General features: G+C 44.5%; 4 protein-coding genes across 5 annotated transcripts in view; 2 read left to right on the top strand and 2 right to left on the bottom strand.

Moving 5' to 3' along the window:
* LOC126561808 (regulator of MON1-CCZ1 complex) overlaps positions 1–19,314 on the bottom strand; it is a 250,519-nt gene that overhangs the window by 56,661 nt on the left and 174,544 nt on the right. The window lies entirely within an intron of this gene.
* Positions 1–19,314, top strand: part of LOC126562510 (glycerol-3-phosphate dehydrogenase [NAD(+)], cytoplasmic) — a 211,372-nt gene that overhangs the window by 102,878 nt on the left and 89,180 nt on the right. The window contains exon 7 of one of the 2 annotated variants that reach the window (XM_050219041.1): positions 9,318–9,327. The exons of the other annotated variant lie outside the window; for it this stretch is intronic. The gene's annotated coding sequence lies outside the window, so the exon portion shown is untranslated. Of the gene's footprint in view, positions 1–9,317; positions 9,328–19,314 lie in introns of those variants that run through there. 2 annotated transcript variants of the gene reach the window in all.
* Positions 5,787–7,851, bottom strand: LOC126561853 (conserved oligomeric Golgi complex subunit 6). Its single transcript, XM_050218195.1, has 3 exons — positions 7,660–7,851; positions 6,142–7,596; positions 5,787–6,081 (listed from the first exon to the last, which is right to left on the bottom strand). The coding sequence occupies exons 1-3, from the start codon at positions 7,849–7,851 to the stop codon at positions 5,851–5,853; spliced, it is 1,878 nt and encodes a 625-aa protein (XP_050074152.1). The 3' UTR covers positions 5,787–5,850.
* The window catches only part of LOC126561334 (potassium channel subfamily T member 2), a 130,158-nt gene continuing 129,542 nt past the window's right edge, over positions 18,699–19,314 (top strand). Inside the window, exon 1 of the mRNA XM_050217415.1 lies at positions 18,699–18,990. Within this exon, the coding sequence (XP_050073372.1) occupies positions 18,863–18,990 (128 nt within the window). The 5' untranslated portion in view covers positions 18,699–18,862. The remainder of the gene's footprint in view (positions 18,991–19,314) is intronic.

The following is a 19,314-nucleotide window of genomic DNA, read 5'->3' as shown; positions in this document are numbered from 1 at the left end:
GGAAACAACGAGCCACCGGTCGCGCTTGCCAAATACGTTGAGGAAATGATAGTAATTCGGCGCCCATTAAGGTGGTTAAAATGCGTCTAAATAATTCATGCTGCGTAAGAGTTGCAGTGACCGCTTGTAGCTAGTAGCTGTAAGGGATAGCAAAATTCAATTGCTCCAAGTACCACCACCTTACGGTGACTATCTAAATTGAATTTTTATTTAAATTTGCTTATCTTGGTGTCGATGTGCGATCGATCTTGTGTTGGGCTCAAGAAATAAGCTTTATACACAAACAATAAGGTCATTAAAAGTGGATACCATTTAGAGCAAGAAAGTGACATTTCAAATTTTTTAGACGATATATTAATAGCCGCAAAGCCAGAACCACACAAGTCTAACACATCCTGAACCGACTTCGAAAAGGGCGGCAGCCTAACGAATAAACACATTACCCAACCAGATCAAACGATAAAAGCGTTTCAACCGTACGCCGACACCTTGTGTGCATGATACCGCGACACCGGTTCGTCGGTCCTGACAATCTTGCTAGCTACGAAACAAAAGCTTCCCAACCTTAACACCGGAGAGTGTTTAATTTCCTTTCGCAAACACTTTTCGACACGCCACCTACAATCGAATCCGGTCGGTTCTGATAAACGCCAGGTTTTGCCAAAAATACCTAGGACGTTCAGAAGCAAGAACACACGTCGTCGTCGCCGACACCGCAGTAGTAGTAGTGCGTGGGAATGGTTTAGATTCACAATCCAAAACATCCGAACCGAACGATGCCGGTGTATGGGAGTGTCATGTGCGTGTGCAAGGTAGGAAAATAAACACTCGAATCACTTTCCCTGATAAGAGCCGTGTATCGTCATAAACGGGTAGGTTTTTGATTGGGGTTTCGCTTTAAGCGCACGGAACAGCCTCTCTCATGGTTACGCTAAAACCAACCTGAAACAGTCGTTCGCGCTGTTGTCGCGATGGTCATCAGCTTAATTGATTGCGGTTTGTCTTCTAATCGAAGGTCAATAAATCAATTGTCTTGTTAGGAACGTACGGAAGCGAACCATGACAAACCATCCCTCTCTGTAGGAAGCGAAGGAATAATCTTCACTAGTCCTCACGTTTACGTAAACTATTTTGCCACCTTACAAGGCCCATAATTTGGATAGTCTTCCACTATATGGTGTCGAGCGTTGACAGGCGTGATAAGGTGGTTCGAGCAAAAGGGAGTCAAATTCCGACGTTTGCACAATGTTGCGAACGCCTTCCTGAATCAACGGTGATCACTTTGATGATCGACAAAGTTTGTGTTGGTGGCGTTACGCAATTATGAGATCCGCGTGTGGATAAACGTTTCCAGCTTTATAGCACCACTTTCCCACCAGACGGCTTCGCTTTTGGCAAACTGTAGGCTGTACCCAAGCAGACAAACAGGAAGGTGAATAAAGTGTTATTTTGTATCATTAAGCGAACTTACACAGCAAAAAGGCGGTAAAGACTGTTTAGAGGGCTAACAGAAAGATCCAAAGAGGCATTACGGTAGATGCACTGGAGTAGGTTTGGGGCTTTTTAAACTACATTTAGTCCATCATGGAGAAAAATGGCTGAAAGCTGTGTTCAAATCTCAACACGGAAATGCTTCGCAAAATTTTTCCAGAATTTTTGAATAATTGTGTCAGGGGGGGGGGGGGGGAGGCCTCTATTTCGTAAAAAAAAACTCCATCACGCTCTCACGCTATCACATGAAACAGACAATTCTAGAAGCCACAAGAAGACACCCACCAGGCAAAATCGTGGACAGTTTCGTTATTTATTCATTTGTTTTTTTTTTTTTTTGAATGACCGGTTTATGTCCCTCACGCTTCCTTTGGTTGTCACATACGCTTTTCGATCGATTACGGTGGTTTTAGCAATTTGCCACAGCAACGTGATAATGATTCCCTACCATCATTCCCATCACCTCTAGGCAATCAAGCGTCCGAGACACACTATCCGGCATCGATCGGTAGCTTTACGGTTCCGGCAACGACCACAGCAAACACATACAACCATGGAATCCATTTGCTGGGTTGGATTTGTGGTGGGTTTTGTCGCCCCGAAAGGAAATACCCAATAATACACAGGGCCGAGATTAACGAAAGAGCCCCGGCGGGACAAGGCCCCTATCGCATCGAAAAGAGCGGTGTATGACGACACTTGTGATAACGACGATTAGGACACATCGAATACCGACGACTTGTCGGAACCAGCCTAATGTCATGTCGAACAAGTGACTAATCACCGCGTTTTAAAGCTCTTATCTCTACCCTCACCAAGGGTGAGGGTGAGATTTAGCCGTGCAATTCTGAATCATTCGAATTCCGTGCGAAGTTGTTTTGGAAAAGGGTGCGTAAAAATGGTACGCAAAGTGTGACAACTCCCTTAGGAAGTTGGTCCACCTGTTCCGTAATCCCTCGCCTACGTCCTTGTCAAAGGCCCCGCAAAAAACACGGTAGACCGATACACGTACGCACAGTCATTCCATTGCGGTATGGAATAATTTGTCTTTGCCCCGAAAGGACGGGTATGGCGCGCGTTGGCGTGGCTGGGGATCGTCTTGCAATTAAAAGCAATTCGTACATGCCAACTTCGGTCAGACCAGTGTGCTCTGGACACACAGCTGTCACCGCACGCGTAGGTAGACATGCGGGTAAGTGTGTGTGCATGTGTGGGTCGTTTATTTGCGATCTTCACCAACCCAGACGATTGATCGGTTTTCGCGTTTTCATCTTGCGCGGGATGAGCGATTTCATACAAGTGTGTGTGCTTTACGTTTCCCATTCCCACACATATTCGCTGTGGTACGGGGAAAAGCGAACGCCACAGCATCCGATCCCAATGAGCCTAGAAGGAAGGGAACGGTATTAAAACCTGTTTCTATCTGTAATGCTTCTAACCGAAGAGCAAAAACCACTCAACCAAGAGCGTTTCCGTGACTCGACCGCCTGCCACATAACTTACCCTTGTGCACCGATGGTCGAGAGGCTTTACATTCCGGTGACTATAGGGGAAGCATGTCTTTAGCTTGTCGATCGTACGTTTTGAAGATAAACGATGGTCTAGGTCATGCCAATCTTGAGTTTGCGATACATTAGCTGGGTAGAAAACAGTTGCCAGCTTAACCGCGATTTGGGGGTAATAATTAGTTGGGAAATTGTCACTTAGCAGTCAAGTTGCGATTGACGTTTCAGGTGACTACGGCAAACAATGTGGCAGATCGCACTTACTGTTGGCTTATATTTAAGCTCAACAGAAGCGAAAAACTTTTGACATTTGACAACTTCAAAACTTCTTGGTCCGCCATTTATGGTTCCGTCAACTTGATTTTCCAGTAGCTAGAGAGCCAATACTGCTGACAGAGAACGATCTAGATGGGATTTGATACCGACCCATTCCTGTTAGCGGTTGGCGCCACTTTTGCCGGGTCGCTCTGCCTGGCCGAAAGTAGAATTTCCACCGAGATTTAAAGAGACTTTGACTACTCAGGAACATGCTGACGTGACTAGGGAATGCTCGTTCGCCCTAAGATGAAACAAAACAGACCACATCCAAGTAGCTCGGTAATAGTTTCACTCAGGAAACCACAAATGTACGCACAAAAATACACAATAAATCTGCGCGTCGAGGCTGACATTTGAACCAACTCGGTGATAAATTTCCCAAAACAAATCCACGAGGGTCCAAGAAAACAATCTTCTCTCCAAGAAACCAACCTCAGGCACAGTCCTGGCGCGGGCATTACTATTTTAGATAACGTTAGTCACACACCTTGTCAGACGTTCTGCGTGTGGTGAATCATCCCTAGTAAGCCGTAATTTATCCGAAAGCGCCTGTTTTTTTGCTCCCCCATTTTCTTTACTTTTTCTTCTTAATATCGATAGCAACAAGTAGTGCGGCACCGCTTGGGGAGAGCAGTGCACAAGAGAAAATATGTCCGATCGTACCTGATAATATGAATCCGCCATTTTGAGATGAGTGTTGCTTTCCGAGGCGCAGCGGATACTCTTGCTCTCTCGCCTTGTCTCCTTCTTTCTCGTTCACTCCTGTATTGGGCTGGCTTGCCGCTCTCTCGCTCTCTTGTATTCGAGAGAATTCCTCCGCACTTCACGCACCAAAAACACACTTGAACTGAACCGTGTTGCGAATATGATCTGGATTACGGGTTAGATATAGGACTTTTTTTTTACAAACATCACATGCACACGATCATACACAAACACGCAAAAGCGATACGCACATACACACTCCGCGATTGCACATGCACAATTGTGCAAAAAAAAAACAAACAAAAAAACGAGGGTCGATTAGAATGCACTTCTTTTTGTTTGCGGACACACACGATCAAACGTGATCACGGTCGATGTACGCACTCTTCTCACTCACTCACTCACTCACTCACCGTTTCGCTCTGTTTCATCGTTGTTTTCTTTCCTTTTCCACTGCACAACGGTAGCCAAAGTGTAAACGTCACACTGGGCGCTTCTCAAGGGGAAGATCGAGGCCAAGCCGTGCCTAACCTAATGGATCACCTAGACGCGATCACCGACATCCGATTGCCCGAAGCAGCGCCACACCAGCCAGGGAAGTTCGATTTCCGGAACCGGATCGCGGCCACAGCAGTGACACTTTGGAGTTTTTCTTCTTTACTTTCCACTTAATCGCGGCACACACCACAAATACACAATGACACAACTACGAGACCATCACTGTAAGGCTCCCGCGTACACACCTACATTTGCACACACACACACGTACAACGAAACGGTTTGGATGCAGATTGCGTAGCTTAGACCGTGTGGAAGAATGCGGTGCGTTTCGGTTGTTTCTTCTTCCACGCACCCAAATACACCGATGCACCGACACCGTCCGTGTGCAAATCCGTGCCGTGGCTACTCACAAACAGCTGCAATTGATTTGACGAAATATACGCCTGCTATGGCAGCAACGCAATCTCGAAACGGCGGTCCGACGAACTGGACGGTTTAGTTGCGTTCGAATCAACGATAGGCCCTCTGTCGCGGGATGGTTTTGTGCGTGTGTGTGCGGTGACACACACGGCCGTTCCACTCGAGAACACACGACGGCGACGAACGGAAAGCTCCAACTGTGAATGAAACGACGACAATACATACACACACATGTGCCCCGCGGGCGGGCGATATTCGACCACTTCCCACGACGAATCGGATCGGCCGATAGGACAAGCACAGTAGCAATCGAACGCAACGAGAGAAGATAGGGAGGGTTTGAGGGGTTGAGGTTGAAAGAGGACGAGGATTCACACGCGAGGACACACAACAAAAAACTGGAATCGGAAAACAGGAGCGCGTTCTGGGAGGGAAATAAATAAAAACTCCAGCTTTTTCGAATTCCATTTGCGTTGTCTTTTTTGACAGCTGACAGTTGCGCATTGCTGACAAGGTGCGTAAAGGTAGCGAGCCCATCGGAACAAGAGAAGATTTTCTTGAATTAAGTGTGAAAAATTGCGTTTTTAATTTAAAAAATTAGTCAGCGATGGATCACAGATTTATGCGATATTTGAATACAGACTCAAGTAGGAATATTGATCAATAAATCGTAATTCATGATAAAAACAGACTATGAAGTTGTATTTACCTTGGTTGGTACGTTAAAAAGTCGACGATTTGAATATTCTTTCGTTAAGACAGACTTCGTCGATATACAGACGGAAAAACCGCGGTTTTTTTTTTAGTTTATCGGAGGTTTCGCGGTACAAAAATACAACTTTCAACATATTATCGTAATTATAATTTATTATTATAGGTATTTGCTATCATAAAATAATATAAGCTACGCTTATCCACACAGCAGCTCCGCTACTTGCTCCGGCGTTTTGGGCAGAATTGTTTCCGGATTACTGTATCCGTTTTTGGGATCATTGATGCGTTCGTAAATTTGACGGTAAATAGCTATAATCACGTTGAATGATCGTTTCTGTACCGTTGCTCGATGACCACTGCTAATGAGCAGATTCACTTGAGGAAGGAGCAGTATTTCGGGCGTTTGTAGAAACTGTTCCAGTTTTGCCTACGATATTGAGAAAAAATTATGTTTAAACAAAATCATGATCAAGCTGCTAGTACTTACCACAAACGTCTGCAGATGCCTTTGATCGATTTGAGCAGCATTGCCTTGGAGCACAGTATAGATAGGCCCCAGATTTAGATTTGCCACCAGTGATGATGCTTGCTCGGAAGTTAGCGTATCGATTTGTGCGTCCGATTGAGCTCGCAGCCGCTCCAATCGTTCCTCCATGTACTCGTAGATCGAAATGACGCTTTCTATTTGATACAGCGAGTTTAGCAGATACACTGCCATATCCGTCGTGGGTAAGTGTGACGCAGATTCTTGCACCGATTGCAGTAATGGATCGATCACACATCCTACGATTTTCACGATGTCAGTTTGACTGCCTGCAACCATACTAGCCACTGATAGAATCTCCTTCAGCAGGTTCAACAATCGACCGACGCTGGGTGAAGGGACCAGATCCGTCTGTGGCGGTTCCAGTCCGATGCGATTCTCATTCGGGCCTTGTAGTAACTGTTTCACCTGGAATGTAAGACTGTTCAGGTACGTTGTTTCGGAGAACAGCTGCATATCGGCCATGCACTGCTCCAACTGGCCTCCCTTAACGATTCCATTTATCATGTTCTGGTAGAACTTGATCAAGTTGAAGATGGAGTACAGAATGATAGTGTCCTTCTCGGCGTTCAAAATCGTTTCCACACGCACCCGGAGTGGGTGACAGACTCCATCCGATAGGTTTATCATGGCCGATTGAACCTGCTCGGTAATGTCCTCCTTGTCACAGTTCCTTACCAACATCTGGAGATTTTCCTTCTCCGGAGGTAAAATTTGATGGATGTACGCAAACATATCACCGATGTAGCGTTTCGGGTCGTGAGCAAGCATCTCGATCGGTCTTGGATTTCCTCCAGGGCCTCCAATTGTAAGTGCGTCGATAAAGCTTCGCACAACAACGGAACGGCGGGCCGTAGAATATTCATCAATAACATACTTAAACAGAACTGGCCTTTCCTGCAGTCTTGCCATTGCTTCCACTATTAGTACACCCATCTCGTTGGATTCTACATTCCTGCAGTGCGACTGTGTCCAACGGTAGAGTCGTTCCAGTGCTGCCTCTTGGTGCAATGTCATCTCTTCCATTATATCCAGCGCAACCGTTTGATAGCCACTCTGCATAAGTGTTCTACAGTCGGTATGAATGCGCTGCACTCGATCGAGCACTTGGAAAAATTCCGTCGTAATCGGTGCATCACGCTTCGTGCCGTACAGCATCTGATGTTCGGTGACAGACAGCTGGAAACGGGATAGAAAACCACTGGCGATTTTTTGTTGCATCTGTAGCTTGGCATTTTCTTCCTGCAGGGTGTTTGCCTGCTGAATTAGATCCTTTGTTTGAACTTCGGTGTTATGCAGCTGTGATTTCATGTTTTCCACTGACTGGCTCATCGAGTTGATGTCATCACAGATACCGTCCAACACTTCTTTCACTTCCTTGAACGCGCTCAGAAAGTTCTGCAACCAAGCGGTGTGATGAATACTCAATGAACGCGACGAATATGCTGTCTAACACCTTACCTGATTGATTTCTAAGCTTCTCTTTTCGATCTGACTGCGTAAATTCCGTCTCGACTGAAGAGTGTTTTCCTTGAAGAATGTTGACAAATCGGAGAGTGCATCCAGCGTTTCTCGGTCTGTTTCAATACGCGATTCCATCACTTTATTCAATCGTTGTTGAATGTAGTCTTCTTTGGCGTCTGCTGGTTCCATTTTTTGGTTCCAAGAAGCACGATTAGAACCGGTTGGATTTTGGATAAGAAAAACAGTAAATCTGCCTTCGTGTCGATCCGCTGAAGTGTTTGTTGTGATGTGTTGTTGTTGCAATCTGTCATAATCGCTACGGCACATTTGACGGGAGGGTTGAAGAAACGGAATCTAGGTACTAAACGTGCTTTTCAGATCTGTGTATTGTATAGCATACTTTCAGGTGTCGCACGTGGTTGTTTCGAAATTTCGAATCTTGAGCACATTTTTTTGTTTAAAAAAAGCACACATTTCTGTATGCTAACATGTTTGAGTTGATCACTGATAAGAACTAGGGAAAAATGCTTCCCTTCGTGAGGAGAAGCATGACTTGATGTTATGAAGCATGCCAACAATGTAAGTTATTTAAAGTATCAGCAAATACGTACATTGCGTGCCATGTTAATTCAAACAAAATTTCCTGATAAATCGCGATTATTGTCCAGCATATGTCAGGGTTTCCTTAAATAAACTCATCGAGCTAAAAATAAGCTTTCGCTTGCAGAACTTGTTAAACATTTGAATTATTAGTTGCGCATATGCTAACATTTCTATGTTGGTGTCAATCATTTTCTCGGAAAAAAGGAACTAAGCTAAACATCTACATTTTAGATTATGTACAGACTGGGGAATATTGTCAGAACATTTCGTATTGCTCCATCAAAAGTTATAAAGTATAATTAGTTAGATTTTGATTCTATCATCTCACATGGATTTTCCCCACCGACAAAAAGCTTTGTCGTTTCATAGATTCTACTATGTGGCCAAACGAAAGGCTTCAACTATAGAATGAAAGAGAACAATCGTTCTTTGGAACGATTATACACGAGGGGAAATCATGCCGAGCTTTTGGAGAGGAAAAGCAACTCGGCAAAGTTAAATAAGGAGAAAGCGAAAGCGTCGGTCGGAATTGAATTTTCCCCCTCCGAAATGTGCGGAACATTCTCTCCTTTTTACTGCTCTACATAATGTGCTGTACTATAAGTTCCGTCAGCATGCATGAACTGTGGTGTTAATTCGTTTTCGAATAGATATAATAATTAGCTTTACTTGTAAATAGTCGTCCTTATGAACTCTTTTTCGTAGAAAGTAATTTTTAATTGAACATTCAAATAATTCAGGCAAATACTTTGTGGATCTAAACATTTTAAAGGCTCAAAAAAATAATGGACTTTCCTATTATGAGATATGTTTGTCATGCACTGTAAAACACGGAGCTCCACGCGCGAAGAAAGCTCATTTCTGCAAGAGAACGACATTTTACTCACTCACCGCATCAAACGGCGTTCGGCTCGTAACGTACCGAAACGCTTCTTCGATCATCTGGTCGGAAAATGTTTTTTCTCCGGAAAATTCCTCGCGAGTGTGTTGTTTTGCTTGGATCAGTACGGACGGGTTTCTGCCTCGTGTTCGGAGCTCCCATGACACGGTGCGTGCATTTGCGTGATTTGGTACAGTGGTGTTCTTGTCGGTAAAGCTGATCAATGTCGAAATTCAGTACGATCATGGTGAAATGGTTATTGTGTTGCAATAAATCGATAGCGAGTTCTGTCTTGCGAGCAGTGCTGTTAGATGGTTGTGACTGACGGTGATGACCTTAATACTTAATCAGTGTTTGGAGAGTTACTGCTGTGGTTTTCCAATCTTGTATCACACGAGCTATGATTCATGCAAAAGATCTAATCATGATTTTACTCATTTACAATGTATGAAACGGTGTACAACGGTGAAACAGGCGAATACGTTGCTGAAGTTGTAAACTGATTACTTACAAACGAGTGTAAATCCGTGATACGACTATAAGCGCGACTATTCTACTACTACTACAACTTGTGTCGTCATTTTTCTAATGATAATTGCAAGTTCCCACTTGCACATACCGGTCACGAGCACTTGACCGGCCGGAGTAAAAAGTCAGAGCACTCACACGTGCGCCACTTTCCGGCATACTTTGCATTGCACAGGGTCAGGTGATCCACCTGACACATACTAACGCAGCCATACCGGGGCCACGCCAGGATACTGTCGGAGTCAAGTGAAGTGGTCCAGGACAGCTTCCCCCTTTATCCTTCGCACCTGCTATGTCGCACTCCACTACGAGTCTATCAAGTGTTCAAGATAAGACCACACACCAACACACACATACACACAAACACACATACATTGTACAGTTGTGGAGCGATGATAGGAAGCTAGTGTACAATTGTCACGACGCTTGTATGCCGGCGGCGGCATTTTTTTTGCTTTAAGCGAAAAGTGTTGTTTTCCTTACCCCCAAAAGTGTTGTTTTGTAACCTTCCTACCCTTTCCGTTTCTCACGTTACCATCGCACTTTCCCTCCGAAGCGAGATTTGTGCTAAAGAGTGCTCCACCAAATGGGGTTTTAACATCTGCATTTGATGTATGATTCCACGCCTGAAAGCAAAAATGGCAATATGAAGTTTTGGTAGTAATTTTGGCATCTGTGTGTGGTATAAAGAATGTTACAATCTCATCCGATGACGAAGAAGACGGAAATTGTTACAACACTGGTCCAACAGTCCTAGTCACTCTTCCAGACATGTTAATTAATGCAATAACCTTGCATAGGTAAACAAAGAAGAAAGAAAAACATCATAAATGTGTCACCTGCACGAACGATCAGTGAAGTGCAGTGGAAAAACAAACAAAACGTGGCCAATGACATGAACATGCACACATGCATAAAAGTGTAGAGAAAGAGAGAGAGAGAAAGAGAGAGAGAGATGGAGAGAGAGAGGAAAAGCAAAGAAACATGTATGCCAAATTTTCCCGATCGATCAGGCGGGTGAACGGGTTTTAATAGCAAGACCCTTTATGAAAAGACAGATGGTCATGGTGGGGGCTCATATTTGATTGGCAGTACATAAAAAAAACTTTGCTCTAGAATTGATAAACAATGTGTGCGTGATCTGGTGCGTCGGGTGTGCGTGTTTGATCTGGCGTTTGGTGCTGATTAAGTTTTAAACAAAATAAACAAACAAGCTTCGATGTGTCATCCTACTGCCCGGAGCATTTGGCCTTCGTTCCCGGTCTCTACGTTGTCGCGAATCAGATTTGTGGATTATTTAGTGAAAGTATACTGTAGGTTGGGCTGCTACGAGTAAAGTGAAACTAAGGAACCCATAAATGGCGCGGACGAAACCTCTCGAGGTTGTAGAGCCCAAGGAGAAAAAATAAAGCAGGCTGGGCAAAGAAAGAAGAGTCGAGGAAGATCGAACTATCATCTATTGACAACTCAGTACGATCGTGTTAGTACAACGTCTAGTAGCCTATTTTCCTACACTGGCGAAATAAAAGCAAGCAAGTTTTCCATTTCCCATGACCTATGTTTTTGTTGTGTTTTGTATCGGTCCTGCAGGCAGCCATGCAGAGGGTTTGACGTCGAATTTCTTGCGGTTCGCGGTACGGACATCTGGCGTTAAATCGGAGAGCAACACCAATCCGCACGAGAATATATCTGTGTGCCGTGGTGCTGTGTTTAGGTTACAAAGTTTACGATCTAGTTAGCACCCTGGCAGCGCTCTGGCAAACGGGCAGCGTTTGTCTTGGTTGACTTTGGTTGGCATGATTTTATGCCATGCTGGTCGTTGCTGGGATTGCTTTTTGTGTAAATGTACCCTTCCTTTGGGTTGCTGTTTTGATAGTATGTTCGCATTTTACACGCTCCCTAGCAAAACAGAGGATGTTTGAAAACATTAAACTTCGGCACACGGGACCTTGATCATTTGTGGTTCTTTCTATTTAATTAACGAGAAAGATGGCGATTTTTTTCTACAATTTTTATGATATCATCTGTTGTCGCAGATGCACTTTATCAATTAATTTAAACCCACCCTTAATGTGTCACCAAGCGAACACAACCCAAAGAATTCGACTGTAATTGTCCCTGTTAGGTCCTCGCAGTAAAAGACCACTCTGGTCGGTGTGATGGTAGCTTTTGCTTCTTTTATGTCACCAATTTAAGAACCATTTCTCTTGAGACTTTGATCAAACAGCGAGCCTTTTAATACCGGCAACATTAAACAAAGTTCAAAAACTCGTCTATCCTCATCCCTTTTCGCAGAGGAGCCCCAAGCAGGAAAAGCAAGAATCGTAAAGCATCGTCAAAAATTGCACACTCTCTGTGGACCATCCCTGCGGGGCGGCTAATCCTTTGCAGACATGGTTTTTTCTTGTGTTCTCGGACCATCATTAGAAGCAATTTTCATCTCATTTTCGAGTGGCAACCCGTTTTCGGGACGGTCTTTTTCTTTTAACCGTGCCCTTCCGGGATGGAGCTTTGGTAATGAATACGGGTTACGGGTTTTATGTACGCTTCCTAAAATTTTATTTCACTTCCCTACCGGTGGCGTCATAGTCATCGTGATCATCACGATTTCCCCCTGTTTTCGCCTCGCAAAACCATGTGTAAGCGATGATGATGATGGTCAATACCGATGGTGGCTTATTGGGAAATGAAATTATTCATAAGCAAACATAAAATGCTTCCGGCTTCCGCACGAAGACACACACACACACACACACACACACACACACACACACACACACACACACACACACACACACACACACACACACAAACACACAACCAAACATTAGTTGTTGCGCTTCTCCGGAGGATTAGATCAACACCGGATGTTGACGCGTTGCGTCAGTTCGGTGTGAGGTTTGCATGTGAAATTGAGTGGATCTTCATAATCATCGAGAGAGTATTTCGTCTAGGCTCACACACTTTGTCCTACGGCCGGTGGACAGTTCCTGTCCACCAGGTCCTGTGGAATGCTTCCAAACATCGCGCGTCAAGCGCTTTCGTTTTGGTTTAGATGTCATCCAAAAATAGACATTTGGCTATGATTTACGATTCCGACGGAGCTCGCTCTGTTGCCGTATGTCTTCAGATTAAAGAAACGATTGCAAGAGTTAAGCTTGCCCAGCAAAAAAAAAAAAAAACATGAACGTAAGAAATCGATGCGAAATCGGCAATGTTGAACTCGGTCAATCATTATCATTATCATCACCGTCAACGCCGTCTGGAAAGCTTCCAAGGGAAAAAGGAGGAAAAACAAAACACAAGTCGTAAAAAAGCTTTTCCTTCCGACGGGGAAAAGGTCATCCGGTGGAAGGATATTCAAGGAGGGACATAATTAATCGCTCGCCAAGACTATGCGCCTCTGATAGGGCAGTGAACAATAATCACCCTTAAACCTACCTACGGACACCGCAGGAGTCTTCATCGAGGACGCAGAAAAGGCAGGATGACATTTTCATCGAACATCAGATCGATTTTTCTACCTTATAGCTTTTTGTATGTGTGTTGGTGAGTTTACGTTCCTTGTTTTTTGGGGCAACCAACTTTACCAATATAATGAGCGATTCCACCTCAATCCGATGCTGCTTTTTTTGGGGAAGCACTCCCCCCCCCCCCCCCCCCCCAATGTCAGCTGAGCTCAAATCAACGGACACGAAAATTCACGCTTCATCGGACGTGCTCCTAGCCGGCAGAGGACGCCGACTACACGATGCTTTCGATCGGTGTGACGAATTTCCCTAGCGGGACAAACTATTTTTGGAACGCTCCGGCCGGCAACAATGCTCCGCATACAGCACTCCCCGGCAGTGTTTTGTTCTTGCCTATGTCGTTGGTAAGGAGAAAATGTTTCAACGTGCATTTGGAGAGCAAAGTAAAGCAAATGGGCGAACATGTTTTGTCTCAAAACGTAACGATCTACCGGTGTTGGTATTACTACTACAACTACTATCACTACTACTGCCACTACTACTACTTTCCCATTGTACAACCTTAAGCATTGTTCTTGGGAGAGAAGAACATTTGCCGAAGTAAGTTTCGGTGTCATTCGAAGCCTGCAATGGAGAACGACTGGAAGGATGTAACGTCAGAAGTAGTATCTGAAACGGTATCCATCTTGTCTCGCATACTGTTTTGGATCTATCCCAAAAAGCAAACGCTTGAAGGGGTTTTCCCAGCCAGTACCTTAAAGTGCTTATTCCGATATAAATTGTAAGATATGCGAGCTTTTCTTGTAGCCCACCTTTGTCCGTATGATGTGTTCCAGCGGAGCAGAAGTAATGCTTTCTATTTCTCTCCTGCTGGGAGGAGTTTTGGCAGCACCACCAGAATCGCGACGAGTGGGGATAAGATAAAAACTCTTTTCATTTTTAACGGTTTTTCGAATAAAACATTCGGCAAAAGTATGTTTTGATCCGATAAGGGCCAAACTTTCTGTGACATAATTTCTTGCAGCAAGCACACCCAAGGAACGGAAGGGTCAAAAAGGGTCATACCTCTGACCTGTTTGAAGTTAACAGTACTAAAGGTCAGTTGTAAGATGAGCAATTGTTTGAAAAATTCTTGGAAAATATACCACTTTTTTAATGTGATAACTCAGGCATACTATGCTAATTGAAAACAATTCCCCACCAGAGCGCTGGAAAGTGTTGCTAAGGGGCGTGAAAGCACAAACGTACTTCAAATACCCAAAAATTGTAGCCGGGAAAGCCAACGTAGGAACAGTTGAAATTTAATCTTTCCCAAAGCATGAAGTCTATGCTGCGGCTCAAATGATTGTCTAGTCTGTTGTCGCTACTGGGGCTAAAAGTTGTAAGCGGCATTAATTAGAACGGCTTTCGGGGAGTTTAGTCCACTCCGTCACCCAACGGCCCAGCAGTGTTCGATCATGGAAACGCCTCAGGGTTAATCGTATCTCACTGGTGTAGAATTATCTCACAAAACCATGGCCGCAAGAAAAGCAAACAGAACCAAGCAGAAGGTGGCAACATTTGAATGTCATTTGCAATTAAATGCCGGTGGTTCTTGTATGGTGCGATTATGCAAATATTGTTTGCGTCCTGTAAGGCAGGCAAGAGCTAAATCGTGCCCCCAGAGAGCAGAGAGTTCAAAGGATAGGACTAGCCATGCATATATGAAAGTAGGACAAAACCTTGTGGCCGAATTTCGCCTTGGACGTATCACAGGTATCACAGAATCAGTCGGTGGGATCGGTTGAAACAACCGGATATGTATGCAAAGAAGCTGTAGGCGTAGGTTCTGTTTTTCGGTGAATAATTAAAAACATCAGCGCAAACGCTTCTGCATGTATGGGTGGTGCGTACCGGGACGCAAGGTTTGCATATCCTGTGATATAATACCTACGCACCGTTGTTGATAACTTCGGCTCAGTGGATGATTCTTCGTTCGGCGTCCTGGCGTTTGGGTGTCGTACCACCCAAACCACAACATGGGACTTCATGCACGTTTCGGCATTAAACGATACCACCTAAATCAGTATCTAGGTGCCGGTTAAGAGAGAGAGAGAGAGAGAGAGAGAGAGAAACGAAAAAAAGTTCAGTTCTACTCCGCCACTCCAAAAGGATGGAAAATACTCCTGAGGTTTTTGCCGCCAGTAATCAAATATTTGCCGACGAGAAAGTCCTCACGTATCCCACCAGAGCACAATCCGTCTGGAAGGTGTAGAGTAATTTCTTCAGGTATTGCTTTTGTATTCCTTAGGTATGTAACGTGACTTCGTGGAGCAGTTGTCGGGCGTTACCAGGCCAAGACTTTAATGTGACGAGATCCGATACTCCCTTGCCTTCTGTCAACTGAAACGATCAACGTTGATGGATGATGTTGAGGTAGCTCGGGTGGGGTGAGCTCGTTTTGGGAAATGGTCCACCGTTCCGATTGTGCCGGAATGCACCAAAGGGAAGATATCCAGCACCGGGAAGATATTTACCAGCGAATTATGCCACCCCGATGGCAGATCCGTTGATTTAGGTGTTGTGGATTTTGAGAATTCATTACCATAAAATCGATGATATGTTTGGGCAGAAGGATACGACAGAAATCCTCACGCCGAGTGTACTTCAGACCCGAAAACTGAAAGAATGTATTAAAATAATTGATCACTCAAGCGTCGAATGTTGTTTGATGGAGTTATTCGCAAGCAGGACGTGCAGGATGACGGAACCCTGGTTACCACTATATTGCCTCTTTTACGTCACAGATCAGCTGGGTTCGTTAGCGTGTTCGAGGATCCTTCCAGCAAGCTTTTCCAGTGTGTGAGTGTGGTTTATTTGCAGAAACGCCTTTGAAATAATGCCGTAAGTTTAAAAATAGAGAGCTCTCTTTTCGCGATAATGTGTTACTTACGTCCGTCCATTCATCCCCTGCATCGTTCTTCTCCTCCTTCTTTTGCCAATTCCGGAGTTGCTAAACGATTTCGTGGGAAAAGGTGAATGTGGTCATGTTTTTGTATGACATCATACAAATTTCCAGCACTAAGCAAGCGTCACAGCAGACGGCGTCTAAGATTGTCATAGAAACGAGCGCAAGGTATTTTTTCTTCCTTTCGCCTATCAACCGAAGACGCGCAAATGAAAGCACATGGAGCGCATTGAACGGAAGCACGTGCTGTAAAATCGTTCAAAGCGTGGGAGCATATTTTGGGTGGTATGAATAAATTATGCTGAAAAATTCAATTGACACACACTTGATACGCTCAATTATGCCGTCGATTCTAGGAATCAGAAGACGAGGGCAGACACCTCAACTTTCCTCGGGTCCCCGGGATACAGTTTTGCAGCAGCTAGGCGTATTAAGCTCGGTAGCAGCATTGATTATTCATGCTTGTTTGTTTGTTAATCAATTTTCGTACATTGATTGGTGTAGTGGTGGTCGGAAAACGGTTGGTCAAACTGCATGTGAGAATGTTTTGGTGCTGAGATATCTGGCATATGATATGGCATTTATATGGCTGAGATATGATAGGATGTTTTGGTGCTATCTTAATGTGGTTTGATAGGGCGAACCTGTCACTTGTCTGGTTAATGAGGATTTATGATGAAACAATGTTCAGGAGTTTGACTAAGATTTTTTGTTTCCATCGATGTCTAATTATGTTGCGATAACATTGTGCTTTGGATAAGGATCCACCAATCGATAACTATTCGATCGATCAATCTTACGCTAAGTAGAGGATGTTGAAACCATCTCTTTACCATTTCTGTAAGCTGTAAATTGTAAAAAAAGAGTTAAACACTTCCTCTCGATTTCATATGCACAATACCCACGTATAAACAGCTCCACTGCCGTTTATTAGTAACTGAGGTCGAATAAATCCACTTAACGAGTGAAGGGGTTATTTTTACCACCTTCAGAAAACACTCATCCGACAGAAGGTGGCGATAAAATCAAGCTAAGGCATCCAACACCAATCGAAAAGAAAAGAAAACCTTTTGCTCTCCATTTCCTCCTGCGAGTTCGGCGAGTTAGATGCTCTGATTTGTGTAGCCCCGAAGGAGATCTTGCCACCGGCAACAGTTCACCTGGTTGGTTTTTTCTTAGCTGTGTGTTAAGGATCTTTATGCTTCTCTAGACTCCCACGATTGGCCAAATGATATTCCGGTTTGATTAATTCTGTAATCGAATTACATTAACCGTTCTGTTTTATGTGTGTTGGCCTGCAGCAGTGAAAAGGTCAGAATCTATGGAACAAATCATGCTCGCCAAGGAATGGAAAAATGTCGTGCAACACATCAGAGAGGAAAAGGGACAAACGGCGGCGCACGGCATGCTCGGGGTTAATTCTACTCGGTATGGATATAGCACGGATTTGTTCTAGCGACTCTAACAGAATGGTCCGAGTCATAATGTTATGCGAGAAGATTGGTTCAGTTGCCCTTTAGCTTTCCGGCGCCCCATTCGTTCTAACCGTGCTGGGGTGTTGTAAAATAGAAAAAGAAAGTGCCATCCAAACCAAAATCTGGACCAGCTGCAAGGAACAAACGAAAGGTTACGAATCAAAACAAAGAACGAGAAAAAAAGAAAGAGAGAGGGAGAAGAGAGAGGAAGTAGGAAAGTAATTGAGTGATTGCAAGTGGAATTGAATGTGTTTATTCTTTGGGTTTATTTTTAGTTATCCATCTGTAATAGCGTTCTCCTGGATCGAGATCGAAACCCCGGCAGCGAGACGCTGAAGGTCGTCGAAGTCGAGAGTCCGACAAACGTTGATGGATATCTTTGCCGGGTGATGGTTCGAGAATTTTAGCAAAATGTGCCGGACGTACGCAACACAATGGAACTTGAGTGAAAATTTCCAATTCTTCGGGGATGATCAATCCCTCAAGGAAGTTCCCGACACATAGCAATAAATTAATAGTCAAACAGCGCCCCAGCAATTGTTTCTCGGGTGGATATTTCCATGTGTTCTAGGCAAAGCTGTATATGTGTATGTTTGTTTGTAAGTGTGTGCATTTGTTCCTCAAACATGTCCCCAGTCACCACCGGTGAGTTGTCGTAATGACCGTCCATCATCAACAACGACGTCGTCACCTTCGTGTTGTGAGCTGGAATAATGTGCGATGTGTGTGATAAGGTCCAACCCATCCAAAGGACGCAGTGGAGTGGTTCAAAGTGTTTAGTGGAAAAATGAAGCAGTGAAATGTCCGTAAACCCTGGAAGCGGAATTTAGTGAAGCGTACTGTGTAGTTTTGCTGAAATGAATCGATCGGGAGGTGGAAAAAGAATTTGCCAGTGCAAGTGATTTGAATTTGAATCCGTGTACGTGTGGCGCAATCAGTGTTGTACAAGAATGTGATGTCGAAAGGTGTCTCGTTGGGGCCCGAACATGTTCGGCCATTGAATTCGATGAAGTTAACCCTTGTGAAGAAGGTTCTCCTCTCTAATCAGATCCACCAGTAGCGGTAAACGAAAATTGGGGAATCGAATCCTTGGTGGCTTGTAGTTTGGCTTGTCGTGGTGGTGGTGTTGGTGGTGTAAGTTTGACAGGTAGAGGACGGGATTGGGCCTTCGCCATCCCAGTACGGTACCAAAATAGCCGACAAAGTGTGGCAACGGATTCGATCCCCCCGGCCACGGCGGGCCGCGGGTGGATATGTGATCCCGCGGGCGGATGCGCCCCGCGCCAGCACCAGCATCATGGAGGACACGATCATCGAGGTGGTGGACCGGGATAGCTTGCAGCAGTCGCGTATGGCACTGCCACCGCGCTACCGTTTCCGGGATCTGCTGCTCGGTGATTTCGCTTTCAACGACGACGGTGAAAGGTAAGTTCTTCTTTTTTCTGTTTTTCGCTACACGACTTTCACGGTGTCCTTCAGTCACCGATAGAGATATCGAACCGTGTGGTGTGTGTGTTTTTTATTTGTTGAAGTGGTTAGATTTACTTTCAAATCAAACAATGCATTGACTTGGACGTTGAGCGACGCAATCAAACGGAGACGAGTAAAAGCATTTCGAATCTACTCCAACACGACTAGGATGGTTCAGGTCGGTAGCATCGGCAGACAATGGTTGCTGGAGATGGTTTCGCTCGCATGGTTGACAAAAGATAGGTGAATGAGGATTGCATTAGCTCGCACAATCTGCAC

This window comes from Anopheles maculipalpis, chromosome 3RL (assembly GCF_943734695.1).
Source record: "Anopheles maculipalpis chromosome 3RL, idAnoMacuDA_375_x, whole genome shotgun sequence".
In the NCBI taxonomy this organism is placed as follows: Eukaryota; Metazoa; Arthropoda; class Insecta; order Diptera; family Culicidae; genus Anopheles; species Anopheles maculipalpis.
This window is presented reverse-complemented; position numbering and strand designations above follow the sequence as displayed.